The sequence below is a fragment of the Phyllobates terribilis genome, unplaced genomic scaffold (genome assembly GCF_046119375.1).
Source record: "Phyllobates terribilis strain yellow unplaced genomic scaffold, ASM4611937v1 Scaffold_3__8_contigs__length_932513732, whole genome shotgun sequence".
In the NCBI taxonomy this organism is placed as follows: Eukaryota; Metazoa; Chordata; class Amphibia; order Anura; family Dendrobatidae; genus Phyllobates; species Phyllobates terribilis.
This window is the reverse complement of record NW_027362763.1, coordinates 547,892,686-547,909,914: the sequence shown is the minus strand read 5'-3', so window position 1 is coordinate 547,909,914 and position 17,229 is coordinate 547,892,686. Positions and strand designations below refer to the sequence as shown.

General features: G+C 46.8%; 1 protein-coding gene across 5 annotated transcripts in view; it reads right to left on the bottom strand.

The window, feature by feature from the left end:
• SYTL3 (synaptotagmin like 3) overlaps positions 1–17,229 on the bottom strand; it is a 250,595-nt gene that overhangs the window by 44,639 nt on the left and 188,727 nt on the right. For all 5 annotated transcript variants that reach the window (XM_073671356.1, XM_073671357.1, XM_073671358.1 and 2 more), the window contains 2 exons: positions 13,380–13,555; positions 9,888–9,990 (listed from right to left, as the gene is read on the bottom strand). In XM_073671356.1, coding sequence (XP_073527457.1) covers positions 9,888–9,990; positions 13,380–13,555 — 279 coding nt within the window. The remainder of the gene's footprint in view (positions 1–9,887; positions 9,991–13,379; positions 13,556–17,229) is intronic.

The following is a 17,229-nucleotide window of genomic DNA, read 5'->3' as shown; positions in this document are numbered from 1 at the left end:
ATTCCTGTCCCTGATACCTGGGGCTATTTCTAGAAATATCTGTAAAAGCACCAGCAGCAGACAGAACTGGAATGGACGCTCTTGCTATATGCACTGAAGTCTGCCACATACACTGCCTGCCTGCCTAGCACTGATATCTATGCAGCAGGATATGTGAATAATATATTGTGGTATACCTACACTAACTAAGAAACAGGCAAATCTCTCCCTGACAAAGCAGCACCTCTCCCTACACTGTCTGATTCCGGAGTGACTGTGACGAGCATGGCGGCGCCAGGTCTGATATAGACCTGATGATGCTGTGCGGCCAGCCAATCACTGTAATGCCAAAACCAACATGGCTGCGGCATTACAGTGTGTGGCAGACAATCTCTTCATGTTCATTGGCGCTCTAAAGCGCGCCAAACATGCAGGGAGGGGACCCGAGCTCCCGCCGAGCAACCTCGGAAATACTCGGCGAGCGCCAAGCATCTCGAGCAGTGAGATGCTCGGGCGAGCACCGAGCAGTAGCGAGCATGCTCGCTCATCACTAGTGTTTATCAGACACCCCCATTACTAAATCGGTAATTAAAAATAAAAATCACACACACAGGAAAAAACACTTTATTTAAAAAAAAAAACACACACAGAAACACTATATTTTAATAATGACTCCCCCCACACTTTCCCTCGTTCTCCAATTTATTAAAAAAATTGTTTCCATTAAGCTCCTCCATCATAATCCACATTCCTTGATGTCTCGGGTGTCTCTGAATAGCAGAGCTGCTGTCTCACTGCTTCTCTCTATGAGAGCCAGCTGCTCTGCTGACAATTGTTGACAGCACCCAGCACATGTGAAAAGCATTACTTTACTGCTATTCACATTCACCAGAGCACTTGAATAGGAGGTGTATTTTAACCGGAGCCATCATGTGTAGGAGAGGAAATGTGGCGCCCTGCTGTGCATTGGTGCCACAGAACCCAGAAGGGTGCATGGATGGACTTCTCCACAAGAGGCCCTCACACATTCACATACCTCCACCCTACCACCTCAGACCAGCAGAGGGAGCCCTGATAGGGATACATATAGGGAGGGTGGAGCCAGGCAGCTCAGTTTAGCCCAGAGTTTAGAGCTGAGAGCGTGCTGACGCTCAGAGAGCAGCGAAGAGCAGCAAGCTGCTGCGGTGCTTAGGCGAGCCAAGGCCTACAGCACGAGGTGAAGTCTAGTGAGGGCCTTGAGTGGGCCGAAGGCGAGAGGAGAAGGAAGAAGTAGCAAGGGGGCAGAGGAGCATACCAGGCTCACCCCGAGATATATACCGGACACCGAGTCCACGCCTACAGGGACTCTTTACACCCAGTAGGGACCACCGGAACCCCTGGAGGACTACAGGTCCCAGGTTTGCCAAACGCTGACTACAGTACCAGGGCTAGGAGTCACAGAGGCCCCAGCATCCAGGGAGAGTGATCTCCAAAGAGAAGGCCCTACCACCAGGTCAGCAGGCGCAAGGGAGAGACAGTAACCAAGCTAGGCCTAGTTCCAGGCAGGCCAGAAACTTAGCGAGAAAAGCCACGGATCAGGAGGCCCTATACCCGCTCACTTTGGAGAGTCCAAAAGTGCACCCTTTGCCCGGAGTACCCTGGACTGTGCCTGCACCATCACCAGTAAAGGTACTGAAGCTTACCCCCGTGTGAGTGTCCATCTTTCCTCCGGGACCGTCCTGCCGTCTCTCCCCAGCATCCTCCATTATACCCCACTCCATTGCCCTGGAGCTATCTCTACCTGTGGAGAGCCACACCATCCCTGCTGCCGTAACACCCGCTCCAGAGGACTGCTCCGCAGCGGCGGCACCCCTTTTGCCGCATTCCACAGGCGGCGTCATGAACTTTCCAAATCCCCTATAAATTCCCCTTTTTACTGACCGCCCTGGGTCATGGACCGGGCCAGTCACCGTGATATCCCCCACCAGCATACGCAGAGGCCCGGCTGCCGAGTACCCCCACGGCCCAGGGGGCGCGTCAGCTCTGGCGTCACGAACAGGATTGCGTGCCCATTGCCACCGGGTACTGTGCGCCTTAAAAAGACTGTAATACTCACTGTGGTGAAGGTTTCCCGCCATTCCTGAGATTTCCCGCCATTGTCCGCCATCTTCCTGTCGCCGCGCGGGAAGAATAGGGGTGTAACCGCGGGAATCAGAGAGGCGGAACCGCTGAAAGCGCACGAAGCACAGGACACGCCCCGCCCCTGACGTCGAACCAGGAAGCGTCAGGTCCTGGAAGGAGCCCAGGGGACGCTCTGACGTCAGACGCGAGCGACACAAGGTCCTGGAAGAAGACCGTCGCCCGCGGAGCTGCGGCCTACCGGATGAGAAGTGAAAAAGGTAGGCTCCGGTTCACTAGGGGGGTGCAACCATGGCCGACGACCAGCAAGCCGCCGGAGCACCGGTTAACGCTCCTGATGCCCAACCTGCGCCCGGCGCTGCACAGGCCGGAGCGGCTGCTCCACCAGCAGGGGTCGTGACTCCGTTGATACCCATGGCCCTGCCGTATATCCCTGGAGCAAAATGGCTTCCCCAGTATAATGGCAAACCAGACACCCTGTCTGGATTCAAGAGAAAAATATGCGGTGTACTGGACATGTATTCTATGACTGGCAAACAGAGACTTGGACAATTGACTGGTGCCGCAGAGCGGGAAGCTGAAACCTGGCCAGCCGCAGACCAGGGATCAGTATCCATCATCTTTAAGAGACTGCAAACTGTGTTTGAAAACCGCACTGAGACAGATCTCCGGATGAGGTTCTACCACTGTGTCCAGAAACCTGAGGACAGTGTCCGGGACTACGCCTGGCACTTACAGGAAGCCCTGCGGGCCCTGAAACAGGTTAGTCCAGCCAGCATACAAAATGAAAATAAAATGCTGACGGAACAGTTCATCCGGGGGTTGAGGTCCCAGGAGGAGAGCAGAACTGTATGGTGGTGGGCCTTAGATCATCCAGATGCCACCTTTGACACACTTAAGGACATGGCTATAAAGGGTCTGCAGCCCCTGGAAACAACAGATACTGCTATCCAGCGTTACCAGGGTGGGGCCACCCCAGTGCCCGCAGCACCCACTGCTCCTTCATTAACGGCTGAAACAAAAATGCAAAAAGTGACTCCTAGCGACCTGGACAGCATGCGCTCTGAAGTGTGCCAGTTAATTAAAACCCTGGCCACTGTCCTGAGCACCCTGCAGCTACAGACAGAGCCTGAGCCGGAGGGAAGGATCCTACTGGCCCGGAGGATGTCCCCTGGATGAGAAGAAAAAGGAGCACAACGCCACCCCGTAGGAGGACAACGCCACCCCGGAGGAGGACAACGCCACCCCGTGGGAAGACCAACGACCAACGTCACCCTCCAGGAGAATTCATCTGCTACCGCTGTCACCAGGCAGGCCACACAGTGCGGAACTGTCCTTTAAACGAGAAAACACTGGGGCCGAGGGCCGACACCCAAGGGTAGACCAACCAGGCCCATCAAACTGGTACCACCGGTTCGTGGGAGGAAGACCTTTCCTGTCAATTGTGCTGGATGGCATCGCGACACCTGCCCTGCTGGACACTGGATCTCAGGTAACCATCATGCCTGATGTCCTCTACAAAGGGTTCTGGTCCATAGACGAACTTCACCCGCCAGATCCAAACCTTTCCGTGTATGCCTCCAATGGCCTTCCCCTTAACCTAGTCGTGGTTAAGGATGTGGCAGTAAAGGTGGGAAGAGTGGAAATGAAGGACCAGGGACTAATTGTAGTGAAGACTAATCCTGGTGATACAGACTTGTATATGATACTTGGTACAAATATTGTCGGTAACTGTTTGGGAGAAGTGTTGTTTTTGCTCCAACAGATTGCTGACACCGCCAAGCCAGGGCAGAGGAGGGTGCTCCAGAAAGAGATCCGAGCCCTTATGTACCAGCAACAGGTAAAGCTAACAGGTGGTGAAATTGGTAATGTACGGGTGACAGACCCGATACCCATTGTGATTCCCCCGATGAGTGAAATGCTGATTTGGTGTAGAGCAGCAATAGGTCTTAAAGGACAGAACTACCAGGTGGTAGTGGAGCCCATTAGCTCAGAGCACAGACCTACACTCTTAACTGCCAGAGGGGTGGTTGATGTACGCAATGGGACGGTACCCGTACATCTCCTAAATTGCGGGGAGGATGAAGTTAAATTACCAAGATACGCCACTGTTGCCAGGTTGTATACTGTGGATAACAACGCCATACACACAGTGGAATCCTTGACCCCACCAGATACAGTGGAGGATAAGGACTCCGAAGCTCAGTTGGAGGATTGGTGTCAACAGCTCCATGTTGGGACTGACGCCACTCCTGTCCATCAAAAACAAGGATGTATACAGGGTGGTCCAGGAATACGAACAGGTATTCAGCAAACACCCTCTTGATTTTGGGAGGATTAAAGGGGTACAGCACCATATACCCACAGATGACCATCCACCCATCAAAGAACGTTACAGGCCCATACCACCAGCACACTACCAGAAAGCGAAGGAAATGTTGCATGACATGAAGAAGGCAGGGGTAATAAGAGATAGCTGTAGCCCCTGGGCAGCTCCCCTGGCCCTGGTCAGGAAAAAGGATGGAAGCATGAGGATGTGTGTAGATTACAGACAGATAAATCACATAACACACAAGGATGCATACCCTTTGCCCCGTATAGAGGAATCCCTGGCTGCACTAAAGTCTGCAAATTACTTCTCTACCCTTGACCTCACTAGTGGGTACTGGCAAGTAGCAGTTACTGAGGAGGACCGAGAGAAGACTGCCTTCACTACCCCGATGGGACTCTGCGAGTTCAACAGTATGCCGTTCGGACTCTGCAACGCCCCGGGAATGTTCCAAAGATTGATGGAGTGCTGTTTGGGACACCGTAACTTTGAGACCGTGCTGCTATTCCTGGATGACGTGATAGTGTACTCCAAGACTTATGAGGACCATTTGAACCACCTAGCGGAGGTATTTGAGTCGTTGTCCCAGTATGGGATGAAATTGAAGCCTTCCAAGTGCCACCTGCTCAAAAAGAAGGTTCAGTACCTGGGGCACATCGTCAGTCCAGAAGGAGTAGCACCCGGAGAAGGTCACTGCCATCCAGAAATGTCCGGAACCGAAGAATCTCAAGGAGGTACGTCAGTTCCTGGGACTGGTCGGGTATTACCGGAGGTTTGTAAAGGACTACACCAAGAAGGCAGCATGTTTGCAAGATCTCCTGGTAGGACAGTCCCACAGAGGCAAGAACCCCCCCTTCCAGTGGGGTAAAGAGCAGGCTGAGTCCTTTGCAGTGATGAAAGAGATCCTGACCGGCGAAGAAATCCTGGCCTACCCTGACTACAGCCAACAGTTCCTGCTGTACACTGATGCCAGCAACGAGGGACTAGGAGCTGTGTTGAGTCAGAAGCAGTATGGCAAGGAGAAGGTGATCGCCTATGCTAGCAGGAAGCTTTGTCCGACCGAGAGAAATCCGGAAAACTATAGCGCCTTTAAGTTGAAATTCCTGGCCTTGTTCTGGGCCATCACTGAACGATTCAAGCACTACTTGGCCTCCAGTAAAATCACGGCTTACACTGACAACAACCCCTTGACTCATCTAGAGACAGCTAAGTTGGGAGCCATGGAACAGCGTTGGATGGCCCGGCTGTCAAACTATCAGTTCACCATCAAGTACCGGGCAGGCCACAAGAACGCCAATGCCGATGCCCTATCCAGAATGCCGCACTAGTCGGATACTGAAGAAGAAGTGGATGACCTGGAGGAGATTGAGCTACCTGCCTTCCACAGAAATAGGATGGTCCACGAGCAACGCACCTCCAGGAGGTATCGTGGTAAGACACTAAACCCTTTGCCTCACCACAGTTGGAAGGAGACCCAGGACAGCGACCCGGTTGGCAGCCATATCAAAGAACTGATAACCCAGGAAGGTTGCTCCCTGGAGAAGGACGCGTCTCCACAAGCCAATCAACTGTGGAATGAGAGAAGCCAGCTGTTCATCTATAGAGAGAAGCTGTGCTGAAGGTATGTCAACCCTAGGACCCATGAGATGGTATGGCAGATCGTAGTGCCCAGGACAGACATCCAGATGGTGTTGGAGGCCAACCATGATCAAGCAGGGCACTTTGGCTGGAAGAAGCTGGAAACCCTCCTGAAGAATCGGTTTTATTGGGTTGGAATGCGGAGTTCCATAGAAAGGTGGTGCCGGGATTGTGGACCCTGTAGCCTCAGAAGAAAAGACTACAGCAGCCAGAAGGCACCCATGCAGTCCATCAAGACAACCCAGCCTCTGGAGATTGTCGCTCTGGATCACATTAAGCTGTCACCCAGCAGGTCAGGCTACTCGTATGCCCTGACCATGGTGGATCACTACTCCCGGTTCCTGGTGGTAGCCCCCGTCAAGGATCTGACGGCAGAGACTGTGGCAAAGACGTTTCAAGCGTACTTCTGCAGGCCCCATGGATACCCGGAGCAGGTGGCCCTGCCTTTGAAGCCGAATTGTTCAAGGAGCTCTGCCATTTGTACGGGTGTAAGAAGATCCGGACTACACCGTACCACCCCCAAACCAATGGGTTATGTGAAAAGATGAATAACATAGTCATCGACCTGTTGAAGACCTTACCGCTAGAGGAGAGAAATCAGTGGCCAGACAAACTACCTGACCTGGTAGATCTGTACAATCACATACCTGTGAGTTCCACTAATTGTACTCCAGCGTACCTCATGAGAGCAAGACCCAGAAAGTTGCCCATGGACCTGGAGCTTGGAGTAGTAGAACCCGAAGCAGATATGTCCACTGAAGACTGGGATACGACTCGACAGGAGCAGTGCAGGAGAGTACAGGCCTGTGTCGAAGACAGTCTGAATAGGGTAAGAGACAAACAGGAAGCACAGTACAACAAGAGTGCACCAGCAGAACCCTTAACACCGGGAGAAGTTGTGCTGAAACGAAAAAGGAGAAACCACAAACTTGATGACCAGTGGGAAAGAGAACCTTATACTGTGTTGAATTCCAGATTCGATAATAGGAAAACCTGTCTAATTAGCAAAGACAGAGGAAGAACAACTGCAACGGTATCAAGAGACCATCTGAAGTTGTGCCCAAGTCTGTTGAAGCCCCAGGAGGAAGTGCCTCTCACCGTACCGGAGGAGCCTAAAGAAGAAGTACTCCATACTGTCTTAGGAGATTTCCTGGCAGATTGGCCTCAATTGGATGGAGCGGTAATAATACCTGTGCTACACTTCTACCAACAGCCAGAAGACTCTCCACTGCAAGTAAGACCTGTAAGTGCCCCAGAAGAGTCTGTTCAAGAAGAATCCCCGGAAGAAGGATCACTAGTAGAAGCAGAGCCAGTAGGCCCAGTAACCAGTGTACTTGCCAGTCCCGTAGAGAGGTTAAAGCAGTCTTGCAGTCCACCAACACATAGAGCGGAAAATAGCGCAAGTATCCACACTACACGCATCCCCGTACTACGTAGGTCATCGCGTAGCATCAAAGGTCAGACCCCTGTCAGGTATAAGGAGTAAGTTAAAAATACCTGCAGTATAAATAGTTACCCAGTAGGGTATTGCATAATGTTTATTGTATAAACTGAAAGATATGTGTTTATTTAGCAACCCTTAAGGGTTTATATAAAGGACTCGGTGGCTGAGGACTGTGAGAAGCCCAAAAACTGTCATGTACATAGTTGCACTCCCTGGAGTGCCCCTTAAGTGACCACGGAACAAAAACCCGTTTGGCGTGGCCGAAGACGTGGTCCAGCACCTGGATCACCTATGCCCTCTAGCCACGCCCAGGGCCTACGTTGAGGGTTTTCAGGCGATTCCCTCATGTTCCTTTATCGGTGAAATGGACACCAGGTTACGGGATTTGCTGTAACTTTAATGTTATTATAATTATTATACTTGTTATTTTTGTTACCTGTAACATTTAAGAAAAGTGCCTCCCGTAAAGGGAAGAAATGTTATTGTTAAAACCTGTTTTTGAAAAATGCTTCAGTCCAGGAGTACTGAGTTTTACTAGGGGGGAATGTGGCGCCCTGCTGTGCATTGGTGCCACAGAACCCAGAAGGGTGCATGGATGGACTTCTCCACAAGAGGCCCTCACACATTCACACACCTCCACCCTACCACCTCAGACCAGCAGCGGGAGCCCTGATTGGGATATATATAGGGAGGGTGGAGCCAGGCAGCTCAGTTTAGCTCAGAGTTTAGAGCTGAGAGCGTGCTGACGCTCAGAGAGCAGCAAAGAGCAGCACGCTACGGCTGTGCTTAGGCGAGCCAAGACCTACAGCACGAGGTGAAGCCTAGAGAGGGCCTTGAGTGGGCTGAAGGTGAGAGGAGAAGAAAGAAGAAAGAAGTAGCAAGGGGGCAGAGGAGCATACCAGGCTCACCCCGAGATATATACCGGACACCGGGTCCACGCCTACAGGGACTCTTTACACCCATTAGGGACCACCGGAACCCCTGGAGGACTACAGGTCCCAGGTTTGCCAAACGCTGACTACAGTACCAGGGCTAGGAGTCACGGAGGCCCCAGCATCCAGGGAGAGTGATCTCCAAAGAGGAGGCCCTACCACCTGGTCAGCAGGCGCAAGGGAGAGAGAGACAGTAACCAAGCTAGGCCTAGTTCCAGGCAGGCCAGAAGCTTAGCGAGAAAAGCCACGGATCAGGAGGCCCTATACCCGCTCACTGGGGAGAGTCCAAAAGTGCACCAGCATACGCAGAGGCCCGGCTGCCGAGCACCCCCCGGCCCAGGGGGAGCGTCAGCTCCAGGGAGAGAGAAGAGGAGAGGAGCAGTCTGAGGAGCAGAGTCTCTTCAGGAGCTCTGCTCCGGACTGGGGCCCAGTAAGAGAGGCCCAAAAGTGAGAGGGGAGCGGAGGAGAAAGGCTCCAGTAACAGAAGGGATCCCAGGGGGTACAGTGAGTGCAGGACGGCACCCGTACGCCCGAATCTGCCAATCGTCAGAGGGATCGGGCCGCAAGAAGGGCACCGGTCCCTTGACTAGCCGAGTTACTTCAAGTCTCGGCTGGAAAACCGGAGGCTTCTGCACTTTCAGGGTGCAGTTTCCACTTTCACACCTAAGCCGCCAAAACGAGCACCAAGTCAGGTCCGGGAACTTTAAGTTGCTCAGAGGGATCTCAGGGTACCCGATCGGGACTTTGTGTGGTGGGGCACAGGGCAGGAGGGAGAAGACCCAGCGCGGGAAGTCGGCTAAGAAAGGAACATACAGAAAGGGGGTCCCGTTAAGTGCTTCTGATATCCTTGAGGGAGTGCTGAACCCCTGCCTGGTAAACGCAGCGCAACGTGGGAGGCTGACACCTGTACAGTGCCACCTGAAGAACCTAAATAACTGTGAGTAAACTCGGATGACTGCACCCCATTGCTTCTGTCAGTTATTTCTACCACGCTATCGCTCCTGCACTACAACGCCCAGCATCACCATCTGCACTTACACTGCCCTGGAGCTGTGCTCTGCCTGTGGAGAGCCGCACCAATCAAGCTGCCCTAACATCTGTTCCAGAGGTCTGCAGCAGCGCCGGTACCCATTACCGGGAACCACAGGTGGCGTCACGAGACAAAACTGTTATTCATCCCTTCAAGTAACAAGCCCATTTTAAAGAGTGACCCCAGAGTACGGGCCCGGGAGCCGACTGCCGTGACCTCCCAAGAAGGTAAAGGCCCGGGTACCGAGTACCCCATATCCCCCTGGGCGAGTCATATGTCTGAGGAAATGCCCTAGGATATATTGAAAGTTTGCATCTTTTATCTATTATTTCATAAAAATGACATCACACAACAATATACCCTGGACTTACAGATGACTCACACATTGTTGTCATTACTCATATTTGTGCAGTTTACCTTCAAACATTCATTAAATGATGGATCAACTGTATTTTTCTTAATACTAGTTTTCATTTTACTGATTGGAGATTTATCAGGAAGTAAATATGTCTTCACGTACCTAGAATTAAAAGAAAACACCATAAAAGCACATTTGCACCTTGATACTATGACGCTTAAGGGTAACCTGTCACCAGCAAAAACTCTATTAACTTGCACATATGGGGTTAATCTGTAGGTTAATGGACCCAAAATTTGTTTTGCAATTTCTCCTGAGCACGCCGATTCTCCATATGTGGGGGAAAACCACTGTTTGGGCACACGACAGGGCTCGGAAGGGAAGGAGCGCCAATTGACTTTTTGAATGTAAAATTTGATTGAATAATTAGAGGACGCCATGTTGCATTTGGGGAGCCCCTGATGTACCTAAACAGTGGAAATCTCCCACAACTGACCCCATTTTTGAAACTAGACTCCTCAAGGAACTAATCTACAGTAGATGTGTGGTGAGTATCCTAAACCCCCAGGTGCTTCACAGAAGTTTATAAAGTAGAGCCGTGAAAATAAAAAAATCGAACTTCTTCCACCAAAAATGATCCTTTAGCCCTCTAATTAATTAGAGGAGAAAATGGACCGCAAAAACTGTTGTGCAATTTCTCCTGAGTACGCCCATACCCCATATGTGGGGAAAAAACACTGTTTGAGCACACGACAGGGTTCAGAAGGTAAGGAGCACTGTGTGATTTTTTGAAAGCAAAATTGTCTGGAATCGAGAGCGGACGCCATATCACGTTTGGAGAGCCCCTGATGCGCCTAAACAGTGGAAATCCCCCACAAGTGACCCTATTTTGGAAACTAGACCCCTCAAGGATTTTATCAAGGGGTATAATGAACATTTTGAACCCAGAGGTACGACACAGAATTTGATAACATTAGGTCATCATATTGAATAAGTTGTCATTAGTCTTGAGTGCAAGTGCTCGCTACTTGAGTTTGCATCGGGTACTCGGGCATGCACCAAGTATCGCGGGTGCTCGAGTTACATGCTCAAGTCCATGCCCCACATTGTTAGACACCCAAAAAAATATGCTTGCATTGCCCGTGCATGGCTGGCAATCCCCACTTGTTTTATTTGTCTGTATAACAGCCGCCAAACATATGGGGTGGAGACTCAAGCATGTCACTCGAGCACCCGCGATATTCGGTGCATACCCGAGCACCAATGCAAACTCAAGTAGCGAGCACTTGCGTCAACACTAGTCACCATATCGTCATCATTTTTTTTTTACTGTTGAAAAAATCCCAACCCTAACACAACCCTAACTCTAAACCTAATACAACCCTAACCCCTAATACAACCCTAACACTAACCCTAACACAACCATAATCCTAACACAACCCTAACCCAAATCGTAACACAAGTCTAACCCTAACACAATCCTAACCCTAACACAACCCTAACCCAACACAACCCTAACCCAAACCCTAACACAACCCTAATCCTAACACAACCCTAACACTAAGACAACCCTAACCCGAACCCTAAAACAACCCTAATCCTAACCGTAACACTAATCCTACAGTTTATTTTTTACACCGCTCCTCTTGCGGTATAAGTGATTAGACAATTTATTCTTTGGGTCGGTGCGATTACAGCGATACCAGATTTATATCGGGTTTTTATGTTTGGCAGCTGTCACACACTAATGCAGCTTTATTCTTCTGGTCGGTACGTTTCTAGGAATAACATTTATTTATTTTTTTATGTTTTGGTGCTTTTACCCAATAAAAGCTATTTTTTTGTAAAAATAATTTTTTTTGCATCGCTTTATTCTGAGAGCTATATCATTTTTATTTTTCGGCTGATGGAGCTGTGTGGTGAGTTGTTTTTTGCGGGACAAGATGACGTTTTCAGCTTTACTATTTTTATTTACATTAGTCTTTTTAATCACGTTTTATTCCACTTTTTGTTCAGCAGTTTGATGCAAAGAATAGTGATGAGCGAGTATGTTTTGTTAACCCTTTCGGCGAGTATGCTCGGGCCGAGCTCCGAGTATTTACAGCTGCTCAGTGATATGGTTGAATCGCTCCCGTGTGCATGATTTGCGACTGTTTGACAGCTTTATTACATGTGAGGAATGTCTATTTCTTACACATTCCTCACATGTATTAAAGTTGTCAAACAGTCGCAAATCATGCACACGGGAGCGATTCAAACATAACACTGAGCAGCTGTAACTACTCGGTGCTCGGCCCGAGCATACTCGCCGAAAGGGTTAACAGAACATACTCGCTCATCACTAGTAAAGAACCATTTTTTGCTTTGTTGTTTATTTTATTTTTTTACCGTGTTCACTAAAGGGGTTAACTAGAGGGACAGGTTTATAGGTCATGTCGCTCCGGATGTGGCGATACCAAATCTGTGTACTTTTATTGTTCTTTTTTTCATAACAATATTTATTTATGGGTACAGTATATATATATTTTTGTTGGATTATTATTATTTTTTTATATATACTGTATATTTTTACAATTTTTTTCACTTTTTTTTCACTTTCTGACACTTTTACACTTTGTCCCAATATGGGACTTTAATTTTTGCTGATGTCTGATGACCCCGAGTCGTGATGACGGCATTGGGTCATCATGGCAACGATCGGGACCCAGTGCTGACAGTGAGGGATCTCCGATCCAAGGTAAGATGGGCTCTCTTACCTCTGCCTTCACCGGAAATGCTGCGATCGACTTCCATCGCAGTATTTCGGGGGTTCATGTGCCAGGAGCAGTGCGGGACCGCTCCTGGCACAGAGTTCCGGGTGTCAGCTGTTAGAATCAGCTGACACCCGGCGGCGATCGTGACCACACAGCTTCAGTGCGGGCGCGATCGCTGAGGCATAATAATACGTACCTGGTCGTTAAGGCCCAGGGCACAGAGACGTATTATTACGCCTCATGTCAAAAAAGGGTTAAATATACAATGCCTATGGGTAAATGGATAGTAACCAACTGCCTGTTTTTCACACACTAATTATCTTCACTGTTGTGCTGTCACACACTGTACAGTTTCTTCAGTGTTTTATGACTTCCACTCTGTATCTTTATGGCTCAATTGTGTGTTGTGAAGTCCTCTCACTATCCAGATTCACCAAAAAATGGCTTCTGATTTTCCAGCTTCAAGTTTTATACAAGGTATGATAGTGCCTCCTTGTTATCTGTGCTATACCATTGTATAGCTACAAGACATTATGGAGAAGCAGGCCAGCCTCGCCTGAGGTTATACCTGATCCTTCTCTATCTGATGCAATATTCTGCAACGTATAATATGGCAGAAGCCATTTAAGGTAATTTGTTCAAAGAAAATTTGCATCAAATCGATTCGTTCATCTCTAGTAAAAACACAAATTGTAACACTATTTGTTCCTTGTTGACCTCAGTACTAATACAGTTCATATACAGAAATATTCAGAGAGGGAACATTTGCAGTACGTATAGTGTAAGTATACTTCTTACGGATTACATTTCTTCTTCTTCTCTTCCCCATGAGCTAAGTTTTTACATGCTTTGATTGAGATCTCCAGAGTGCAGGTCTTCAGGTTATATGAAATTGCAAGTTCGATTTCTCCAGTTACACTTCCATTGTCACTGCCCACATCAGTGCCAACACTGTTGATGCTGGTCATGCTTGACTGAAAAAGATCCAAAAGTCAGAACTTCCATATTGTTCAAGTACATTCTCCAACATATTAATCATTGATTAGACAGCTTATGGGATAAATACAGAAGAGTCGACCTCATGAATTTTGCGTTGGGAAGTCTCTGAGGTTGCATTTACACTAGGTGCTACAAGGTTATAAGTTCCGTTAACAATGCAATAAATGGTGCTATAATAATAAATAATAACAATAACTAAGGTTTAGTAGTAATTACGGTATGTTTAATAAATGATCATCTATTAAATGTGCCATCATCAAGTTGCTATCATGACAACCGGAATGGACCATGAGGAGGAAGAAGAGGTAGAGCCCACTAATCAGTAGAGACATACACTGGGTGAAATAAGTATTGAACAAGTCACCAATTTTCTAAATAAATATATTTCTAAATGTACTATTGGCATAAAATTCTCACTAGATGTCGGTAACAACCCATCCAATCCAAAAGGCAAAGCAATCAAACCATAGATGTCCATAAATTAAGTTATATGTAATAATGAGAAATGACACAAGGAAAAAGTACTGAACACGCTTCATACAAAAGCCTTTAATGATAACATCTTTAAGGTGTCTGCAGTATAGAGAAACTAGTTGCATGCATTGCTCAGGTGTGAATTTAGCCCATTCTTTCACACAAACACTCTTCAAATACTGAAAGTTCTGTGGGCAACTTTGATAAACTCTGAGTTTTAGTTCTTCCCATATATTTTCTATTAGATTCAAGTGAGACGATTGGCTCTGCCATTCTAGGAGCTTTAGTTTCTTCTCTGAAACCAATTGAGAGTTTCCTTGGCTGCGTGTTTGGGATCATTGTCTTGCTGAGATGACCACCCTTGTTTCATCTTCATCTTCCTGGTAGATGGCAGCAGATTTCTATCAAGACTGTCTTGGTATATTTGTCCATTCATCCTTCCTTTCAATTACATGAAGTTTGCCGATGCCGTATCGTGAAAAACAGCCATGATGTTCCCACCTAAAAACTTTACAGTTGGTATGGTGTTTTTGGGATGATATGCAGTGCCCTTTGACCTCCAAACATGGTGTATATTATGGCATCCAAAGAGTTAAATTTTGGTCTAATCTGACTAAATTATATCCTTCCAGTATTTGACAGGCTTGTCTAAATGTTGTTGAGCAAACTTTAAACGCTCTCTTGAACATACTTTTTGTTCAGCAATGGAGTCTTGCGTGGTAAGCGTGCATACAAGCCATGGAGGGTGAGTGCTTACTTAGAGTTTTCTTTGAAACAATTGTACCTGCTGATTCCAGATCTTTCTGTAGCTTTGCTGTTGGACAACTCTTGATAATTCTTTTCACTCCTCTGTCTGAAATCTTGGAGGAATCACCTGTTCATGGCCAGTTTATGGTGAAATTAAGTTCTTTCCACTTCCAGATTATGGCCCAAATAGTGCTCACTGGAACCTTCAGTAGTTTAGAAATTCTTCTGTAACTAATGCCATCAGTATGTTTTGTAACACTAAGGTTGCAAAGGTGTTGAGATAACTCACTGGTTTTACCCATCATGAGATGTTTTTTTGTGTGATAATAAGTTTATAGGCCATCAGTTGAATCAGCTGATATTATTTTTCACTAAGTGGCAACATTGCTTTCTAATCACTGATAGATTTCAGCTGGTGTCATGACAGTCTATGTTTTTTTGCACCTCTCTTTATTCATGAGTTCAATACTTTTTCCCTGTGTCATTTCTCATTTTTGCACATAACTTAATTTATGTACATCTATGGTTTGATTTCTTTGCCAGTGTGGATTGGATGGGTTGGTACCGACATCTGGTGAGAATTTCATGTCAATAGCACCTTTAGAAATCTATTTAGTTAGAAAATTGATGACGTGCTCAATACTTATTTCACCCGCTACATTTAAAGCATTGTCATGTTATCTGTGCATCATAGCTCTATTTTTATACTTGAGAAAAGCCAGATATGGCAGAAACGTTGTCTTGTCTTCCTATTATTCAGTTTTTTTTAATATAATGGAATAAATATCTAACTTTTTAAGGATTATTCTCTGGTGCCTTGGGATTCTAGGATATTCATATGTCTACGAGGCTGTAAGATCGAGTTGTGAGACACTTGGTGATTCTGGGTATTGCACTCCATTTGTACGTACCATGAAATAAACTTGTGTGAAGAGTAGTTAAACACAGTGTTTTAGGACTGGTTTAGGAAAGGTTTCAGTTTTTGTGTTTTTTTTTTTTACTAAAAATTCAGTGGCCAGATGTTAGTATAATATGTTTAGTGAAAGATGAGAATGGCTGCAAACAAAGTATTTTGGCATCATTTGCATTTTTATCAAAACCTAGTAGTACAGTCTTCTCTACAGAACTTCAAACTTGGCAAGAATATAAGTATGTAATTATCACTAGAAGTCTAGTAAACCAGTTGCCCTGTCATCCTCCATATTCATGAGCTCTGTATAACCCCATCCCCATCACCGTTTGGCAGCTTTCTGTGTACACTGTGCATAGGCAGAAAGCTCATGGGAGAGCGAAAACCTGGTGTCAGATTCCCTTTAAGTAATTGAGCCTAATCACTATAAATGAAAACCTTTGCAAAATCTTGATAAGAACTTGTGTTCTAATTCCTTCCCGTTCTATAAATGTTTTTATCAGTGAATGGGAACCTTCTTGTGTACATTGAGATGTAAGAAAAAACTGGTACAGACATAATCTTGCGCTAAGCTGAGAAATGAATGCAAATGAACCCAATCTATGCTACGCTGGGTATATTAAAAAGTTGTCATTCTCAATTAGATGGGATTAAACATTATTAATCTAAAAATAGTAGACCCCCTCATTAAGGTTGGGGTCTCCAAATAGGCAGTCTGCCCTTAAGCGCTTTTGCTTTCAATGGATATAAGCAGATTCAACTGCTCATCATACCCCTCAACTGATATAATATGTCCAAGCCACAAGACCCAGACTCCCCCATCAAAAAGTGAACTGAACACCATAGAACCGCATGAAGATCTAAGGTCAGGGCTCAGGTGTTGTGGTTCAAATCCAGACTCTAAAATGAGCCACATTATGTCCATCTGAATGTGGCCTGAAGTTGAGGAATCGCCTTAAAGGGTTGTCCCATGAACAAAAGTATATTATAAATGTGCCCCTGCTATGTGCTATATAATGGCTGTGTCTGATCATACAGGAACATGGTCTGATCATACCACAGCTCCTGGGTGGGGGTATACAGACAGGACAGCAGGGGATTGCAGCTGATTCTTTCTGTGAGGTAAAACATTTCCCAGCCTGTTTTTAAACAATATTTTACTTCAAAGAAAGAATCAGCTGTGATCCCCTGCTGTAATATCTGTATACTCTTTTGCTTCCTCCCCTGTCCAGGAGATGTGATATGATCAGACCATGTTCCTGTACGGTCAGACACAGCCGTTACATGCACACAAAAGAAAAAAAACAAACAAATTGGTCATAGACATCAAATTAAACGCATTTATTATACAACCAGTGGTTATTGAATGGCACTGCACACAGGAGTGCACACACAGATAGCAAACATATACATATGATTAAAAGCTGGAACGATTAACAATACTAGAATTGATTAACCAACCGGACCAAGAATTCTATACAGACCAATAGTGTCATAAATCAAGGACTAAGTCCATGA